This window comes from Saccopteryx bilineata, chromosome 5 (assembly GCF_036850765.1).
Source record: "Saccopteryx bilineata isolate mSacBil1 chromosome 5, mSacBil1_pri_phased_curated, whole genome shotgun sequence".
NCBI classification, from domain to species: Eukaryota; Metazoa; Chordata; class Mammalia; order Chiroptera; family Emballonuridae; genus Saccopteryx; species Saccopteryx bilineata.
In genome coordinates, this window is record NC_089494.1 from 141,638,508 (window position 1) to 141,660,112 (window position 21,605).

At 39.0% G+C, this 21,605-nt stretch overlaps 1 protein-coding gene across 1 annotated transcript in view; it reads left to right on the forward strand.

Annotated features, from left to right (window-relative positions):
* Positions 1-21,605, forward strand: part of C5H10orf67 (chromosome 5 C10orf67 homolog) — a 130,021-nt gene that overhangs the window by 49,162 nt on the left and 59,254 nt on the right. Inside the window, exon 9 of the mRNA XM_066233060.1 lies at positions 16,777-16,836. Within this exon, the coding sequence (XP_066089157.1) occupies positions 16,777-16,836 (60 nt within the window). The remainder of the gene's footprint in view (positions 1-16,776; positions 16,837-21,605) is intronic.

The following is a 21,605-nucleotide window of genomic DNA, read 5'->3' on the forward strand; positions in this document are numbered from 1 at the left end:
CTTTGGCTTTCAGCTGATCACCACTAGTATGTCTTTGTTACAGTAAACTGACTGTGTGTATTATAATCAAAAATAAAACACAGCTTGACTTGCGTTCTAAATGTGCTTGAAAAGAATATGATACTGTTTAGAAGAGAAAAGGTTGTTCATAGGAAATCAACACCACTTCAGATATTGAAACATTCCCCTTTTTACAGCTTGTCACACTTTGTGCCAAGTCATGACTGTTTCTCTAACTCTGTTTTGTTACTCTCGGCACCATGTGTTTTGGGTTCCTTGTCATAGAAATTAATGCAAAACAATGCTCCTGGACTACAATAAAGCTTTCTATGAAGCCAACTTGTGAATGCGGGCCAGGGAAAAATGATGGTCAGCTAGTCACAGAAACCATGTGCTAACAAATATGTTATTTTGAAGACTCTACTTTTAAATACCTGGCATTTAAAAATCGACCCCATTATTTGAGTTTACTTGTTGGATCTCCTCTGCCCCACCCACCCTCTTCTTTCCAAAGTCCAGAGTTGTTTTTGAAAACAGCAAAATGTGTATTTTGTCATTACAATGGAAAGTGTTGCTGTAAAATTGAAAGAAAATGTTATATTGACATCACGCTTGTTAGCAGCATTTCACAAGAAATTAAACTACTTAATCAGGAAGCTTGTGCCTATATTAGGAACAGACCCCATAGTTTTGAATCACTTTTCCTCTTTATTTGAACTGTAAGCCATTTACCAGTGCTATTCTATTGCCCACAGGGGAACAAATCACCTTTTATTTTGTTGTTTAAAAGTTTGTTGAGCACCCGCTTGTTGCCAAGCAGCAAGATCTTTCATCACAAACCCCATAACAGCACAAGAGCCTCACTACCTCAGAACTAGTCTGGGCGTCCATGTTTTCAGTAGAGGGATAAGCGTAAGGTTCTTCTATAACCAAGGTTTCCATGGCGTACCTTTGGGCACAGCGAGGTTGCTGTTTGGTGCCCCTTACCCCCCACCAAGGCCTTCTGTTACTCACTGGGAGGGAGGCTGGCTTTGTGTCTATGTGGGCTTCCTTTGTTTCTTGCCAGAGTGCTTTTTTCCAGAAATGAAGATTTGTCATTGTGCCTAGATGGAGAAGTGGGAGAAGGTGGAGTGACTAGAGCATTTTGTAAAAATTTTAAAAAACTTTCTCACGAAAGGGTCTATGTTCTATACTTGCCCACACAATTTATTTTCTGGCTTACTAAAAGCCTAGTTTAAAAAGCCATGGAGCTGGTAGTAAAAAGGCATGACTAATAAGTATTGGTAAACAATAAATGTGGAGCAACTCTTTCTTTAGATTGGCTTTAAGAAAGCATGTGAAATAATTTTATATTTTCCAGAGACTCTTACACATAGTGGCACTTTTATTTACTTATTTATTTTTGAGATATAATTGCCGTATAACATTGTGTTAGTTTTGGGTATACAACAAAATGAATGAATATATATATATATTATAAAATGTTACCATAGGAAGTTTAGTTCATGTCATTCACCACACAGAGTTAAAACATTTTTTTGTGATGAGAACTTTTAAGATTTATTTCCTTAGCAACTTTCAAATACTGTATACAATACAGTATTGTTAACTGTAGTCACCATCCTCAGGACATACTTGTTTTATAAGTGGAAGTGTGTACCTGTTGACTACCTTTGCCCATTTCAACCCATTTGTTGCCTCTGGCAATCACCTATCTGCTTCTTTTATCTATGAGGGTTTTTTGGGGTATTTTTGTATTTTTTTTAAGATTTCACTACATGTAAGATGATATGGGATTTGTTTTTTCTCTTTTTTCACTTGACATAATGCCCTTAAGTTTCATCCATGTTGTCACAAGTGGCAAGATTTTATTCTTTTTTATGGCTGAGTAATATTCCACTGTATATATGTACCACATCTTCTTTATCTATTTGTCTATCTATGGACACTTAGGTCTTCATGTCTTGGCTATTGTAACTAATGCTGCAATGAACATGGGGGTGCATATATCTTTTGGAGTTAGTGGGGGGAGGTTATTCCTTTGGATAAATACCCAGAAATGGAAATACTGGGTTAAATTGTAGTTCTATTTTTTTATTTTTTGAAGAATTTCCATAGTGACTGAACCAATTTACATTCCCATCAACAGTGCACAACAGTTTCCTTTTCTCCACATCCTCACCAACACATTATTGCTGATCTTCTTGGTGATAGCCATTCTAACAACTGTGATGTGATATCTCATTGTGGTTTTGATTTGCATTTCCTTGATGATTTGTGATACTAAGAATCTATTGGCCATTTGAATATCTTCTCTGGAAAATTGTCTACTCAGATTATCTGCCTATTTTAAATTGGATTATTTGTTGGAGTTATTTTTTTGGGGGGTGTTATTGGGTTGTATATATTTTAAATTTTATTTATTTATTTTAGAGAGAGAGAAAGAAACATCAATTTGTTGTTTGACTTGTTTCTAACTACACTGATTGATTTTTGTATGTGTCCCAACCCACAACCTTGGTGTGTTGGGAGGACACTATAATCAACTAAACTACCCAGCCAGGGCTTACATTGTATATTTGGGGGCTTAACTCCTTATCAGAGATGTGATTTTCAAATGTTTTCTTCTATAGGTGCTTTTTCATTTTGTTGATGGTTTCTTTTGCTGTGCAGAAAATCTTTTTATTTTGATGTAGTCCCACTTGTTTATTTTTGTTTTAATTGTGCTTTGAACCTCATATTAAAAAAATTATTGCCCTGGCCGGTTGGCTCAGCGGTAGAGCGTCAGCCTAGCGTGCGGAGGATCCGGGTTCGATTCCCGGCCAGGGCACACAGGAGAAGCACCCATTTGCTTCTCCACCCCTCCGCCACGCCTTCCTCTCTGTCTCTCTCTTCCCCTCCTGCAGCCAAGGCTCCATTGGAGCAAAGATGGCCCGGGCGCTGGGGATGGCTCTGTGGCCTCTGCCTCAGGCGCTAGAGTGGCTCTGGTCGCAACATGGCGATGCCCAGGATGGGCAGAGCATTGCCTCCTGGTGGGCAGAGCGTCGCCCCTGGTGGGTGTCCTGGGTGGATCCCAGTCGAGCGCATGCGGGAGTCTGTCTGACTATCTCTCCCTGTTTCCAGCTTCAGAAAATGCAAAAAAAAAAAAAAAAAGAAAAGAAAAAAAAAATTATTGCCAAAACCCATGGCAAGAAGTTTTATTTCGCTGTTCTTTTCTAGGAATTTTAGGGTTCTGGTCTTGCATTTAAGTCTTTAATTCATGTCAATTTAATTTTGTCAGTAGTATAAGGTAGAGGTCTAGTTTTATTCTTTTACAAGTGAATATCCAATTTTCCCAGCACCATTAATTGAAAAGAATTTTCTCCATTGAGTAGTCTTGGCTGCCTGTCAGATATTAGTTGACAACATATGTATGCATTTATTTCTGGGTTTTGATTCTGTTCTGTAGATCTGTATATCTGTTTTTATGCTACCACCACACTGTCTTGATTACTACACTTCATAAAATAGTTTGACATCAAGAAATGTAATGCCTCCAACTTTGTATTTTTTTTCCTTAGGATTGCTTGGGCTTTTTGTGGTTTTATATAACTTTTAGGACTTTTTTTTTCTACTTTAAAAAGTGCCATTAGAATCTTGATAGAAATTGCATTGAATTTGTAGCTGGTTTTGAGTAGTATGAGCATTTTAGAAATATTACTTCTTCCAGAAGTATAAGCATTTTAGCAATATTACTTCTTCCAATTCATCAACATGGAATATCTTTCCATTTATTTTTGTCTTCTTAAATTTCTTTTATCAACATCTTATAGTTTCCAGTGTAGAAATATTTCTCTCCTTGGTAAAATTTATTCCTAAATATGTTATTATTTTTGATGTGTGTATGGGACAGTTTTATTTATTCTTTTTCTCTTTCACATAATTCTTTTTTTTTTTTTTTCATTTTTCTGAAGCTGGAAACAGGGAGACAGTCAGACAGACTCCCGCATGCGCCCGACCGGGATCCACCTGGCACGCCCACCAGGGGCGACGCTCTGCCCACCAGGGGGCGATGCTCTGCCCATCCTGGGCGTCGCCATGTTGCCACCAGAGCCACTCTAGCGCCTGAGGCAGAGGCCACAGAGCCATCCGCAGCGCCCGGGCCATCTTTGCTCCAATGGAGCCTTGGCTGCAGGAGGGGAAGAGAGAGACAGAGAGGAAAGCGCGGCGGAGGGGTGGAGAAGCAAATGGGTGCTTCTCCTGTGTGCCCTGGCCGGGAATCGAACCTCGGTCCTCCGCACGCTAGGCCGACGCTCTACCGCTGAGCCAACCGGTCAGGGCTTTCACATAATTCTTAATATATAGAAATGCCATTTTTTTTCGAGAGAGAGAGTGAGAGAGAGATAGGAAGGGTGAAGGAAAAAGAAAAGGTTAGACACATCAACTCGTAGTTGCTTTCATTTTAGTTGTGCATTGATTGCTTCTCATGTGTGTCTTGACTGGAGCTAAGCCCGTGTCCCGTTGTTCAAGCCAGCAACCTTTGAGCTCAAGCTGGTGATCTTTGGGATCATGTGGACAATTACCCCAGTGCTCAGAGCCAGCAACCTCGGGGCTTTGAACCAGTGACCTCAGTGTTCTAGGTCAACACTTTAGCCATTGTGCCACCACAAGTCAGGTAACCTACTGTTTTTAATATGTAGATTTTATATCCAATTCTTTTATTTATCATGAAACTAGCAAAAAAGAGAGTCCTCATCAGAAAAATACCATTATTGAACTCTTATCCTTAACTAGTTTTCCAGTTGTGTCATCTCAGTCCACCTTATTTCTAGAAACAATCCAGACTCGAGATAGAAAGGAATTACAAAGGTTGATCTAGTCCCTCATTCTGGGATCACAACATTGTGTAATGGCTATAGCTACATTGGAGAAGCTGCTGTGCAGGAGTCACACTATGGAATAGTATTTGCTTCATGGGGCTTTGCTGCTCACCTAGTCTGCCTGTTGCATATGTCACTCATGGAGGTAGGTGGTGGGGTTGCAATCCCAGGTGGTCTGAAGCTGTCCACTGGATGCACTGGCTGTGGGCCTCTCGGAAGTGAAAGGTCGGCTCCTGCCTGGGCCCTGCCTGACGCAGCTACAGAGTGGCTGCTACTTGTGCTGGACTTGGAGGTGCCCAGGCGAGATCAAGTTGAAAACCAGAATAAGACAAGAATTTGTGCTCTTATCACTTCTATTTGACATTGTATTTTTGGTCTTAGCTAGTACAGTAATGCAAGAAAAAGTAATAAATGACATCCAGATTAGAAAGGAAAAACTGTTTTTATTTCCCAACGACATGATCATCTGTATAAGAACTCCTAAGGAATCTACAAAAACACTCCTAGAATTAATCAATGAATTTAACAAGGTTACAAAGATTAATATACAAAAATAATGTATTTCTAGGTGCTATCAACGAACAATCAAAATTGAAAAAATTTTAAATAGTTGCAATAGCATAAGAAATATGAAATGCTTATGGGTAAATTTGACAAAATATGTACAAATTACACAAAACACTGCTGAGAGAAATTAAAAATTTGACTAGATGAACAAACTGTGTTTATGACTCATAAAATATATATTATTAAGCTGTCAGTTATCTCAAAATTGATTTACAGATTCAATACAACTCCAATCAAATTCCTAGCAGGCTTTCTTAAATTAACAAGAATCTCTAAAATTTATACGGAAATGCATGGACCTTAAGGAGCAAAAACAGTTTGTAAAAAGAACAAAACTGGAAGACTCACACAATCTGATTCCAAGACTTACTATAAAGGCACAGTAGTCAAGGCAAAGTGATACTGGCATAAGAATACACATGTAGATTGATTGAATAGAACAGAAATCCTAGAAATAGACCCTATAGGTCATATATGGTAAACAACTTCTGACAAAGATGCCAAGGCAATTCAAGCAGAAAAGGATAATTTTTCAACAAGTGGTGCTGAACAGTTTGACAGTAAAAAATGGACTCAACACTTATACCTTATATAAAAATTAACTTGAAATGGTTTATAAACCTAAATATAATAACTAAAACCACAACAGTTCTAGAATAAGGTATAAGAGAGGATCTTAGTAACCTCAGGTTTGGCAGAGAATCTTTAAATAGTGTAAATTGCACTTCATCAAAATTAAAATTTTTTACTCTTTAGAATGTTAAAAGAAAACTGAAAAGGCAAGCCACAGTGTTGAAGAAAACATTTGCAATATAGGCCCTGGCCGGTTGGCTCAGTGGTACAGCGTCGGCCTGGCGTGTGGAGGTCCTGGGTTCAATTCCCGGCCAGGGCACACAGGAGAGGCGCCCATCTGCTTCTCCACCCCTTCCCCTCTCCTTCCTCTCTGTCTCTCTCTTCCCCTCCCGCAGCCGAGGCTCCATTGGAGCAAAGGATGGCCCGGGCGCTGGGGATGGCTCCTTGGCCTCTGCCCCAGGCGCTAGAGTGGCTCTGGTCGCGACAGAGCGACACCCAGCCCCGGATAGGCGGGCGTGCCGGGTGGATCCCGGTAGGGCGCTTGCGGGAGTCTGTCTGACTGCTTCCCTGTTTCCAGCTTCAGAAAAATACAAAATATATATATATATATATATTATATATATATATATAATATATATATATAATATATATATATTTGCAATATATATGTGATAAAGGATATAGAATATAATCAAAGAACTAACAATTTAATAACATAGTAAACAACCTAATTTTTCCAAAATGAGCAATTTGAACACTTTACTAAAGAAGCTATCTGTAAAAAGAAATGGCAAACTATAACATGAACAGATGCTTAACATTATTAGTTTATAGGGAAATACAAATTAAAATCTCAAGAAGATACCACTATATACTCACTAAAATGGCTACTATGTTAAAGACTGCCAATATTGAATGTTATCAAGGATTAGGAGTGACTAGAACAGGGGTTGGGAACCTTTTTGGCTGAGAGAGCCATGAATGCCACATATTTTAAAATGTAACTTCATGAGAGCCATACAATATGTTTAACACTGTGGCTTGCCTTTTCAGTTTTCTTTTAACATTCTAAGAGTAAAAAATTTTAATGAAGTGATCATTTGTTTTATATATTATTGAAATAGCTATAGATCTCAGGCCTTCTAAGATTATTTTTAAAAATTCAGATAATTTCATAGTCAAACTTTATGTAATGAATAAAATTATAATTTAAAAGGTCAATTTTAATTTCCAGCATATAAGACATATTATCAATATTTTAAAATTGAGATGTAATTAACATACAACATTGTATTAATTCTGGGTGTACAGCATGATCACAACAAAAATTCTAGTTAATATCCATCACTACACAGTTACAATTATTTTTTTTGTGAGAACTTTTAAGATATACTCTCTTAGCAACTTTCAAATATATAATCCAGTATTATTAGCCACAGGCATCTTGCTATACATTCCCATGACTTATTTATAACTGGAAGTTCATAACTTTGATCACCTTCACCCATTTAACCCACCCTCACCTCCTGCCTCTGGCTACCACCAATTTGTTCTCTGCATTTATGAGTTTGGTTTATTTTGTTTTTGTTATAGATTCCACACTAAGTAAGATAATACAGTATTTTTCTTTCTCTGACTTATTTCACTTTGCATTATTTTCTCAAAGTCTAATCATGTCATCACAAATGGCAAAATTTTTTTATTAATATATGCTTCAATAATATTAATATTTTAATAATATGAATTTACAAGTAATGCCAGTGATTCTAATTCTGAGTAATCATATTATGAAGTTAAAAAATGATGGGAGATACATCTAACCATTAATGTCATTGGTGTCTTAACATCAACTGTAATGTATTTTCAAAAATATTTCTTCCTTACTGATAAATCAGAATTCAACAGAACACAATTCTAGATCATGAAATCTTGGTGTCTTGGAGGACAGTAACTCATGTCCACAAAGGACTATCTTTAGGTAATCTCAGTGGGTTTGAATTCAAAGCTAATGTTAGAATTCACCTCCATTATAATGCCTTAAAAATAATTTTCTCCATACCAGTATAAAAAGTTGCTAGAAACACTGAATAAATCATCCCTCAATCATTTTAAAAAAGTATTTATTGAGTGCCTACCATAGGCCAGATACTATCCTAAGTGTCAAATGTACAGTGATAAGCAAATAGACAATGAAGCAAGCTCAATGCAGTTGGAACTAATTTAGAGGAAGCAGCCAGGAAAGAAGAGAACGCATTTTGGCTGAGATCAAAAGAATGAAATGAAGTAATCATGTGAGAAGTGGGAAGAAGCGGGATGAAAGGTGTGGGGGAAATCTCTATAGCTTACCCTGGATTTTTCTGTGAATCTAAAACTGCTCTAGAAAAGAAAGTATTGTTTAAAAGGTGGGAAGAAGAGCACTAAGAGTGCAGGAAAGAGAAGATGCCATGAGGACGGAAGAGCTGGGAGGGTGTGCTAAGATCAAGGAGAAGGTGAAACGTTTGAATTTTATTTTAAATCTAATGCAATATCATTGAATAATTTTAAGCATGGAGATGTGACATGATAATATTTATATTAGGAAGACATTCTGGGACAGTTATGTTTCTGGTCATGGCCAAGTAGCTGTTATAAACCAACCCTCCCATAGATGACAACTATAAACTTTGGAAAAAAATGTTTTTAAAAACAGCTATATGAAGATAATGGAAAAATATCAAAAGCAGACAGATTTTTGAGGGAAGTCAGCACTCCAAAGAATGGAATTTCCCATTTTTATGGTTTTTAATTTGGCACCCAGCCTGAGAGGTGAAGAACTAAAATAATGATAGGAAACTGGCAACCTGGCAGGATGGCTGAGGATAGAGTTCAGGACAATCATATTCAGTGAAAGGGAAGCAGCAAACCCCAAGGAAAGCCGGACTGGGGTGCCTCAACCCACTCAAATCTCCGGCTAACACTTGTGCCAGGCTTGGAGCCAAGCTAAGGCTCAAAGATTGACTGAGATTTGAGATTTAAATTGCCTCACATTGCAGTTGAGACAGAGCCTGCAGATGGAGTCCAATCAAATAATGACCTGATTTTAAAAAATAACACATAATAGCCCCAGCCAGTTTGCTCAGTGGTAGAGCGTCAGCCCAGTGTGTGGAAGTCCTGGGTTCGATTCCCAGCCAGGGCACACAGGAGAAGCGCCTATCTACTTCTCCACTCTTCCCCCTCTCCTTCCTCTCTGTCTCTCTCTTCCCCTCCCACAGCCAAGGCTCCCTGGGAGCAAAGTTGGCCCATGTGCTGAGGATGGCTCCATGGCTTCCACCTCAGGCGCTAGAATGGCTCGGGTTGCAATGGAGCAATGTCCCAGATGGGCAGAGCATCGTCCCCTGGTGGGCATGCCGGTGGATCCCCGTCCGGTGCATGCGGGAGTCTGTCTCTCTGCCTCTCCACTTCTCACCTCAGAAAAATACAAAAAACAAACAAACAAAAACAACAACAACAAAACACCACATAACATTTATAATTCTCATAAAGTCCAAAAATACTCAACATACGAATATCTGATAATATGTGAACTTTGAGTGACAAGACTATTAACTGACACTGATGGCAGCTCAACGATAGTAAAATGAGATTTCTAAAGTGCTGAAGAAAGGAAACAGTATTAACTCAGAATTATATCAAAGGAAATGATTAAAAGGATTAATTCATAGGAAGACATAACAATTATAAATGTGTATTGCCTAATGACAGACATTTAAAATACATAAAGTAAAAATTGGCAATATTATTTAGTAATAAAAACACCCCTCTCTTTTAGTAATTGATAGAAATAGGCAAAAAATTTAAAGACCTGAAAAGCACTATTATTACCTTATAGCACCCAACAACTGCAGAACACAAATGATTTTCAAGAATAAACAGTACAGTCCCATGATAGATTATCTGCTCTTTGGCTATTAAATAGCTGTCAATAAATTTTAAAAGATTTAAATCACATAGGGAATGTTCTCTGATCAAAATGAAACTAAACTACAAATCAATAACAAAAAATATATCTAAAAATCACTAATATTTATAAATTGACAGTTTTAAATAACAAAAAAATCAGAAATTAAAGAATATTTCAAACTGAATGAAAAGACATGAAATCAAAATTTGAGTGATGAAAGTGAATGTTGAGAGCAAAATGAACAGCTTAAAGTGCTGTTAAAAATTCATAGAAAGTCTGACATCAGTGACCAAATTTAGGTTCTATACTAAGAAGGCAGAAATAGAGCAAGTAAATGAAAAGTAAGGAAGAGGGAAAAGAATAAAGATCAGAGCACACATCAATGAAATAAAAAAACAATAGAGAAAATAGAGGCAAAACTAATATCTTGAAAAGATCAGTAAAATTGATAATCCCCAATTTACTAAAATTTACATAATTTACTAAATTATATATAGTATATTATATATAGTAAATTAAATTACTATACTAAATTATAGTAATTATAGTAAACATAATTTACTAAAATCAGAATAAAATAAGATTTATTATTTCAGATTCCACAGATATTAGAAGAATAATAAAAGAATATTATGAAAAACCTCATAGCAAAAAAATCATAATCAAATTAAATAGGTGAATAATACAAACTAACAAAACGAGTATAAAATGAAATAGAAAATATGAATAGCTATTAAAGAAAATAAATCTATTATCAAAAAGCTTTACATAAATAAAATGTAGGCCCAGATGACTTCACTGGTGAAATCTAGCAAACATTTAAGAAAGAAACACCACCAATCTTTTTAATAACACCATTAAAATGTTAATAGATAATTTCCTAAACAATTGTCAACGGCAGTTCTATAAACTTTTACTGCTACCATCAAGTGGAAGTATCTATTACTTCACAACTTTGCCAGCACTTACTATATATAGTAAGACTAATTTTTTTTTTGTATTTTTCTGAAGCTGGAAACGGGGAGAGACAGTCAGACAGACTCCCACATGCGCCCGACCGGGATCCACCTGGCATGCCCACCAGGGGGCGACGCTCTGCCCACTAGGGGGCGATGCTCTGCCCCTCCGGGGCGTTGCTCTGCCATGACCAGAGCCACTCTAGCGCCTGGGGCAGAGGCCAAGGAGCCATCCCCAGCGCCCGGGCCATCTTTGCTCCAATGGAGCCTCGGCTGTGGGAGGGGAAGAGAAAGACAGAAAGGAAGAAGAGGGGGAGGTGTGGAGAAGCAGATGGGCGCTTCTCCTGTGTGCCCTGGCTGGGAATTGAACCCGGGACTTCTGCACGGAGCCAACCGGCCAGGGCCAAGACTAATTTTTTTAAACCAATCTGTCTGGTGTGAGTAATAATTATTTCTTCATGATTTAACTTTGTTTCACTGATCATTAATGAAGATAGATATATTTTTGTACATTCCTCATCAGAATGACAACTTTTTGACTCTGCTGATTTTTCTATTGGATGATATGTCTTTTCTTAAATTAATTTTTAGAAGGTATTTATATATTTTGGATACTCATACTTTGTCAACTTTGTGACTTGTAAAGTTATCACTGTTATCCAGATAATGAACAAATCTGCCACTCCCAAAGCTATCCCTATGCTTCTTTGTAAGGCAATGTTCTCCACTTTCCTCCCCCATGACTAGGGAACCACTGATCTGCTTCTGTCATTAAATATTAGTTTGTATTTCTGAGCATCTTAAATAAATTGGACCATACAAATGTGTTTTTTTCATTTTGTTTGGCTTTTTTCACTGTACACAATTTTGAGATTCATCCTTGTTACTGTTCATAGGAATAAAGCACTGTTTTTACTGCTGAGCAGTATTCCCATGGACAGATAAACTACAACTTATTTATCCATTCACCTATTAATAAACATCAGGGCTATTTCTAGTTTTGGTTTTTACAAATAAATATGCTATAAGCATTTATATACAAGGCTTTATGTGACTATATGCATTTATTTATCTTTGATAAATACCTATTAGTCAAATTGCCAGATCTTAGAATAGATATAGATTCACTATTTTTTTTAAACTATCAAAATATTTTCCTAAGTGGCTGTATGTTTCACATTCCCACCAGCAGTGAATAAAAGTTCTAGTCCAGGGGTCAAGAACCTATGGCTCACGAGCCAGATGTGGCTCTTTTGATGGCTGCATCTGGCTTGCAGACAAATCTTTAATAAAAAAATAATAACTTAAAAATATAAAACATTCTCATGTATTACAATCCATTCACTTCCTACCACTCATGTTCATGGTTACGGGTGGCTGGAGCCAATCACAGCTGTCCTTCGGGACAACAACAAATTTTTATTGGATAATGCATAAGGTACACATGTCGTTGTGAGGTCAGGAAGTAAACTTTCTCCTTTTAATCAAGTAGTCAGCTAGCTAATTGCAGAAACCCTTTTGATGAAGAAGATGGCTAAAAGAAAAATAGATAAGGAGTATCGTACTTTTCAGCAGGAACGGACAGAGGAATTTGCCTTTGTGGAGAGAGCAGGTTCTGCAGTGTGTCTAATATGTAATGATAAAATTGCATAGATGAAACGGTCAAATATAAAGCGGCACTTCGACACACGCCATACTACATTTGCATCGAAATATCCAGCAGGAGACAGCAGGAAGAAAGCATGTCAAAAGCTACTGTGCAGAGTGCAAGCTATTCAGAGCAACTTCGTGTTTGGTCCCAACAAGGTGACTGGAATTTGGCTAGCTTTGCTGATGCTTTAGCAGCTGTGAGAAACAGAAAGCCATTCACAGATGGGGAGTATGCCAAAACATTCAGGCTTGATGTTGGCAATGAACTTTTTGATGACTTTTCGGATAAAGACAAGATAATCAAACAAATAAAAGACGTGCCTCTGTCGGCAAGAACTGTTCACGATCGTACCATCATGATGGCAAATCAAACTGAGGCAACACAAGTGAAGGCCATCAATGCAGCACCATTCTTTTCTCTTGCTTTGGATGAGTCAACAGACATAAGCCATTTATCCCAGTTCAGAGTGATTGCAAGGTATGCTGTTGGTGACACACTATGTGAGGAAAGTCTTGCTGTTTTTTGCCTATGAAAGAGACAACAAGAGGGGAGGATTTATTCAAGTCTTTCATTGAGTTCGCTAAAGAAAAAATCTACGGATGAATAAACTTATTTCGGTGTGTACTGATGGTGCTCCGGAGGTCATGGTAGGGAGAAGCAGAGGATTTGCAGCACTTAGTGAACATGAAAAGAGACCCATCCTAAGTTTTCACTGCATCCTACATCAGGAGGCGCTCTGTGCTCAGATGTGTGGTGAGCAGCTTGGGAGGTGATGTCACTGGTTATTTGGGTGGTCAACTTTATTGTTGCCCGAGCTTTAAGTGATCGCCAGTTTAAAACACTGCTGGATGAAGTTGGGAATAATTATCCTGGTCTGCTTCTGCACAGCAATGTGTGTTGGTTGTCAAGAGGGAAGGTGCTCAGCTGTTTCGTGACTTGTCTGAGCAAAATCCGGACTTTTCTTGAAATGAAAAACGTCGAGCATCCTGAATTAGCTAACACTGAGTGGCTCCTGAAGTTCTACTATCTTGTGGACATGACTAAACATCTGAACCAGCTCAATGTGAAAATGCAAAGTGTTGGAAATATATATAGTCTTATCCCTTCAACAAGCAGTATTTGCATTTGAAAACAAGCTGGAACTATTTATTGCCAACATTAAAACAGGTCGTTTACTACACTTTGAAAAACTGGGAGAGTTTAAGGATGCATGCACAGCAAGTGACCCTGCTCAACATCTTGATCTCCAGCAGCTAGCGGGCTTCACATCTAATCTCCCACAGTCATTCAAAGTGCGCTTTGGAGAATTTCGTGAGCGTACTTATCTTTTTAAGTTCATCACCCATCCACACGAGTGTGCAGTGGACAGCGCTGACCTGCACTGACCTGAGTTACATCCCCGGTGTTTCCATCAGAGATTTTGAGGTACAAGCTGCTGACCTGAAGGCCTCAGACATGTGGGTGAATAAGTTCAAGTCACTGAATGAAGATTTGGAAAGACTTGCACAACAGCAAGCAGAGTTGGTGAGCAAACACAAGTGGGTAGAAATTAAAAATCTTCAACCCGCAGACCAACTGATTGTCAAAACTTAGAACATGCTTCCCATCACATACCATACACTGCGGCATGTGAGTATTGCTGTACTGACAATGTTTGGCTCTACGTATGCATGTGAGCAGTCTTTCTCTCATCTAAAGAATGTTAAGACCAACCTATGATCATGTTTAATAGATGGAAGTCTCAATGCCTACATGAAGCTTAACCTCCCCTCATATCAACCAGACTACAAAGCCATCAGCAAAACCATGCAGCACCAGAAGTCGCATTAATGGTAAGAAGTACTTTATTCATCATTGGTTAGCAACAGCATAACGTTATTAAAAAGAATTCAGAGACTTATTGTACTTTAAAAGTGTTGGTATTACATAAAATGCACACATTTTTCCCCAAAGTTTATAGTTGTCATCTATGGGAGGGTTGGTTTATAACAGCTACTTGGCCATGACCAGAAACATAACTGTCCCAGAATGTCTTCCTAATATAAATATTATCATGTCACATCTCCATGCTTAAAATTATTCAATGATATTGCATTAGATTTAAAATAAAATTCAAACGTTTCACCTTCTCCTTGATCTTAGCACACCCTCCCAGCTCTTCCGTCCTCATGGCATCTTCTCTTTCCTGCACTCTTAGTGCTCTTCTTCCCACCTTTTAAACAATACTTTCTTTTCTAGAGCAGTTTTAGATTCACAGAAAAATCCAGGGTAAGCTATAGAGATTTCCCCCACACCTTTCATCCCGCTTCTTCCCACTTCTCACATGATTACTTCATTTCATTCTTTTGATCTCAGCCAAAATGCATTCTCTTCTTTCCTGGCTGCTTCCTCTAAATTAGTTCCAACTGCATTGAGCTTGCTTCATTGTCTATTTGCTTATCACTGTACATTTGACACTTAGGATAGTATCTGGCCTATGGTAGGCACTCAATAAATACTTTTTTAAAATGATTGAGGGATGATTTATTCAGTGTTTCTAGCAACTTTTTATACTGGTATGGAGAAAATTATTTTTAAGGCATTATAATGGAGGTGAATTCTAACATTAGCTTTGAATTCAAACCCACTGAGATTACCTAAAGATAGTCCTTTGTGGACATGAGTTACTGTCCTCCAAGACACCAAGATTTCATGATCTAGAATTGTGTTCTGTTGAATTCTGATTTATCAGTAAGGAAGAAATATTTTTGAAAATACATTACAGTTGATGTTAAGACACCAATGACATTAATGGTTAGATGTATCTCCCATCATTTTTTAACTTCATAATATGATTACTCAGAATTAGAATCACTGGCATTACTTGTAAATTCATATTATTAAAATATTAATATTATTGAAGCATATATTAATAAAAAAATTTTGCCATTTGTGATGACATGATTAGACTTTGAGAAAATAATGCAAAGTGAAATAAGTCAGAGAAAGAAAAATACTGTATTATCTTACTTAGTGTGGAATCTATAACAAAAACAAAATAAACCAAACTCATAAATGCAGAGAACAAATTGGTGGTAGCCAGAGGCAGGAGGTGAGGGTGGGTTAAATGGGTGAAGGTGATCAAAGTTATGAACTTCCAGTTATAAATAAGTCATGGGAATGTATAGCAAGATGCCTGTGGCTAATAATACTGGATTATATATTTGAAAGTTGCTAAGAGAGTATATCTTAAAAGTTCTCACAAAAAAAATAATTGTAACTGTGTAGTGATGGATATTAACTAGAATTTTTGTTGTGATCATGCTGTACACCCAGAATTAATACAATGTTGTATGTTAATTACATCTCAATTTTAAAATATTGATAATATGTCTTATATGCTGGAAATTAAAATTGACCTTTTAAATTATAATTTTATTCATTACATAAAGTTTGACTATGAAATTATCTGAATTTTTAAAAATAATCTTAGAAGGCCTGAGATCTATAGCTATTTCAATAATATATAAAACAAATGATCACTTCATTAGCAAATAATGCATGTTTCTCTATAATCTCTATTATGCTTAAAGCTATGAACAAATGTTAATGACTTCAAATAATTACAATTGTGTCTATTTCTGTTTACTTCTCTTGTATGCATTTTTTTAGGTAGAAATTAATTTTTCTTCCAATTCACATTCAACATTATAACTTATTTTCCCATAATAATTTTTTTTTTTTTTCATTTTTCTGAAGCTGGAAACAGGGAGACAGACAGACTCCCGCATGCGCCCGACCGGGATCCACCCGGCACGCCCACCAGGGGCGACGCTCTGCCCACCTGGGGGCGATGCTCTGCCCATCCTGGGCGTCGCCATGTTGCGACCAGAGCCACTCTAGCACCTGAGGCAGAGGCCACAGAGCCATCCCCAGCGCCCGGGCCATCTTTGCTCCAATGGAGCCTTGGCTGCGGGAGGGGAAGGGAGAGACAGAGAGGAAAGCGCGGCGGAGGGGTGGAGAAGCAAATGAGCGCTTTTCCTGTGTGCCCTGGCTGGGAATCGAACCCGGGTCCTCCGCACGCTAGGCCGACGCTCTACCGCTGAGCCAACCGGCCAGGGCCCCCATAATAATTTTGATAGTCAAATGGTTTAAGATGCTACTCTTTCCTTGCTTAAGGAAGTTTATAAAAAATTCTCTTTTTTTTAATCTATGCAAACTAACAAATCATACTGGCATTTAATTTCACAGCTTAATAAACAAAAAGAAGAAATGGAGATGAGAAAAAAGGTAAGGAGCACAAGTATCAAGGTTTACATTTAAGTACTTTTTTATTTCTTTTATTCTGTGCCTCTCTTGATTTGGCATCTGGGTTAAAGAGTCTATCCAGAGCCTGCAGATTTATAGCAACTATCTGAGTGTGAAAGAACAGATGCTGAACAGTGAGGCTAGCTGCATGAATGGGAGACCAGGAGACAGTGCTGAGCACTGTGTGAAGGCAGAGTGGGTGAGCCTGGTCCAGGGAGTGGGAATGGCACCCCCTCCTGTGCTGTGCTCAGGCTCAGCCTCTGTCCCCTCACTCCTCCCCTCCATCTCCCCACCTGCTTACAAATAAAATACAAACTTCAAGCTACCACATCACCCCCCTCCACTTTTCTGGGTGCTTCAAGAAAACATTGATCTGATGTTATGTTTTTCTTTCTTTCTTTCTTTTTTTTTTACAGAGACAGAGAGAGAGTCAGAGAGAGGGATAGATAAGGACAGACAGGAACGGAGAGAGATGAGAAGCATCAATTATTAGTTTTTTGTTGTTGACACCTTAGTTGTTCATTGATTGCTTTCTCATATGTGCCTTGACCGTGGGCTTTCAGTAGACCAAGCAACCCCTTGCTCAAGCCAGCGACCTTGGGTCCAAGCCAGTGAGCTTTTCCTCAAGGCAGATGAGCCCGCGCTCAAGCTGGCAACCTCGGGGCCTCGAACCTGGGTCCTCCGCATCCCAGTCAGATGCTCTATCCACTTCGCCACTGCCTGGTCAGGCTATGTTTTTCTCTTTACACTAATATCAGTAGGCGGAGTGGGGGGAAAAGTTCCACTTGCTAATTAAATCATGCCAGGAGGAGGGGGCGTTGTGAGATGGGGAGCAAGAACAGATCCAGGTCCCATGGGACGAAACACTTGAACCCTGCAATTTCAGTTCAGGGCATAGGGGAAAAAGAAAGGGACATGATTCTGAAGAGTGAAGTGAGCATAACAAAGTTGGCTCTTTCTGTGTGCCAGAGCTTGAAATTGGTGAAGGGGAAAGAGGCTGCTGTGTTTCCGTGGCCCTCACCATCCAGGATTTTAGCCAGGACTGGATCTGTTTCCAGGCCATACTCTGTCTCCGTCACTTCAGAGAATGTTAAGACCAACAGAATTAAGACTCCAAGGATGTCCTCAAAGCAAGAGTACCCTGCGGTAAGAACTGCTCTCATAGCCACCCCCTTTGACACCTTCATCTGCACAGGGGATCTGTTCTGTTAGCAATATTGCAACCACATGTCCCACTTCACTTCCAGCATCAGCAAGGTCGACAATCTCAGCACATGGATTTCCCCTGCTTCCTGTATCACCTGGGCAGTGGCTCTGGCTGCTCTTCTCTGCACCAATAGATCCTATTAGATCCCTTAACTTTCCCAAGAGGACACTACCGCTCTTGCCAGATTAGTGGTTCATTTTGCTTAGTCACTAAGCTTTAGTAGCTCTCTATTGAATTAGCATGATAGAGAATCCATATTCTAAGTACTTTATAATTGCTAACTTGTTACTGCCCTATATGTACCAGAAATTTACTGAAAGCTCCCCAAAGGACATGCAGGAGTACAGAGGAGAGTGTTTGCTCGTAGTATTCTAAATCAACACCTGTATTAAATCACACTGTCAGAGCCATGCATGCAAAAATTATCTGCTATGGCTGTGCCTATCCACCTTCCCCCCAAGTAGTCACAATTGCTTTTGCTGGATCTATGGCAGTACCATTGTTCTACATAAGGGACACATCAAGAAGTAGCTCTGTGATGTTAATTCAGTGTTGGCTTGTGTGGACATTGCTGAGGCGTTTTACTGTGCCTCCCTTTATAATGGTCTCATGGGGAACTCTCTTCTGCCCTTAGTCTTGGAAATACTCGTATTTCTCTGAGCAAATGATCTTTCCTGTGAGCATTGTGTAGCTCAGGGGTCCTCAAATTTCTTACACAGGGGGCCAGTTCACTGTCCCTCAGACCATTGGAGGGCCAGACTATAAAAAAAAAACTATGAACAAATCCCTATGCACACTGCACATATCTTATTTTAAAGTAAAAACAAAACAAAACAGGAACAAATACAATATTTAAAATAAAGAACAAGTAAATTTAAATCGACAAATTGACCAGTATTTCAATGGGAACTACGGGCCTGCTTTTGGCTAATGAGATGGTCAATGTGCTCCTCTCACTGACCACCAATGAAAGAGGTGCCCCTTCTGGAAGTGTGGCGGGGGAGGGGGCAGATAAATGGCCTCAGGGGGCCGCATGCGTAGTTTGGGGACCCCCTGGTGTAGCTAATGAAGGCTACATAAGGCTATACAGGCTTTTTTCACATTGAGTCTTAGGAAGCTTAGAAGCCCATTGGTGACTCATCAAGCTGATACATAGCACTTCACAGAAAGATTCTTTCCACCTGCACCTTTTATTCCCCATACTCTGTCTTGTTTCTGCACATTTCCATGTTCTTCCTTCTTCTCCCACAGGGGGCAGAATGAGCCTCTGAACACTCAGGGCAGGGAAGAGCAGAGCAGAACGTGCTCCTGCGTCCTCCCTGCTCCAAACTGGCACGGAAAGATGGGGGCCTCGTGCATTCCAACTCCCCAGGCAGATGGGTCACTGCTGGTACCCAACGGAAGGATGAGACCACAGGGAGAGAGGCCAGCCTGTTATACTAGTGCAAGTGACTCCCCCAGATCTGAGAAAAAGCATTGTCCTCTAAAAGGATTTCTATCTTGTAGAAAGTTAGGAATTACACACAACTGGAAACCAATGTAATATCCAAAAGAGGAGAATGATATTTGAGGGGAAACTTGACACATGACTGGCCAGTGCTTGCATCCTAGAAGTAAGATTTTTAGAATCCAGATCTTAGGAAGTTGTTTTGTTTTCACACACGCACATACACACACCCAGAGAGAGATAAAGAGAGAGACAAGTTTCTAAACAAAGAACCAAACCAAAAAGAACCCTGCCTAAATGTGAAGTGCTGCCTGCTGCCTGGGCAAGGGAGAGCAGCCCCTGGGCGGGGGGCTCCAGGCCAAGCCTGGGACAGAGGGAGCCTGTGGTGGAGGCAGTGTGCTGCTGCCCCAGGCTTTGTCAGCACTGCAGCAGGTCCAGGGCAGGGCTCTGTGCTCCAAGGCTCAGAGATGAACGGGGGGGGGGGGGGGGGGGGGGGGGGGGGGGGGGGGCCTAGATGGCAGCAGCAGGGAGGAGCTGCCACCATTTCTGCAGCAAGCCCAGGGCTGTAACTCAACCCTAGAATTCTAGTTTAGAAGCTACACTGTCTGTCCTCAAGTAACAAATCGAAATTGAGTCTCCAAAATCACAGCCAAAGAGGCAGAAGTACAGCTTGTTCTCACCCACAGAAAATGCACAAGAAAGGAAAGAAAAAGGCAGACAGGATCTTTGAGAAAGTGTCATTTCAATAGAATTTTCTCTTAGTGTGACAGTTTCTCCTTCTGACCGTAATGGTGGTCATCTCACTGTTTCCAAAGCATATCTGTACATTTTGTCACCTGGATAGACTCTGAAGTTAATGTGTAACTATCAGTACAAATTGAATTGGGGGAGGGGAGAGATGACGAAAGCTGTTGTTTACATCTTTATATTCAATTGATTTTACAGTGTAATGTAGTTTACAAGTTCACCATTAATACTAGCATATACACTTTCGTTGTTAATAATAATTCTGTTATTATAAGGGCCCCCTTATATCACCTTCCCATAGGGTCTATTCTTCACTATAGATTAACTGTATGTATATGTGCTCTGGTTATTATTTCTCTGTTTCTCTCTTTTAAATATTTTATTATATGGAGGTATCTGGGCATCTTAAAATGATCTTTAAAGGTTTTATAATGTTTAGCACATGTACATGACCAAACAGAGAGTTTGCTACAGGAACTTTTAAATCAGTCATTTAACTTATCCAATTAATCATACTTATTTTTTGAAATCTGTGTCATTTGGTGGGAACAGCACACATGCTTCGCTTGGTGGAGTACACAGTGATAAACTGGCTGTTTAGCCAGTCTAAAAAGCGCGATATGAACATTGCTGTCTGATTTCTATTTATGAACAATTTCTCAACTTAAAATTTGTATTTGTACAGTGTTTTGTGCAAAGTTTATTTTTTGATATCTGTAAAACATTTCGAATACTAAGGTTTCACATAACAAGGTTAAATGGGAGTTCCAGGTCCCCCTACCTCACCCCTCGGGCAGGGTAATTCGTTAATTAAGGTTGCGCCCAGTGAATGCTTCCCTGGAAGACTGCTGAGCCTCCACAGGGTAACATGCTATGCTGATGGAACATATGGTGTGTGCTTAGATCTGCAGAAAACATCAGGACTCTCTGTGTGGGAAATGGGACATAGGACAAAGTCAATCATGTTTCCATTCTTAAAGTTCACACAATTCAAACCAATCTGTATATTCTACAAGGCTTTAATAAAAACTCTAGAACATTCTTTTTTCATTCAAGAATTGTTAGGTGAAATATTTTTGCAGTAGTTTTATAATTATAACCACAATCATCCAACAAGCTAGTAATTTTTTTTAATTACTATTATAGGATATAAAATTATTATTATAGGTATATAGCATTATAGGCTAGGTGGGTAAGGGAAAAATCTTTCCCCTGAAACTTCCCATTCCTCTCCTCTGCAACTAAGTTGCACACGAAGTTTCAAACAAATGCCATTAGAAAAGAAAATAATTTCATCTCTTCATTGTTTCATTATTTTATTCTTTTTCTGCCCCTTGGATTGGTTTGATAAAACAGGCACTTAATAGTTCT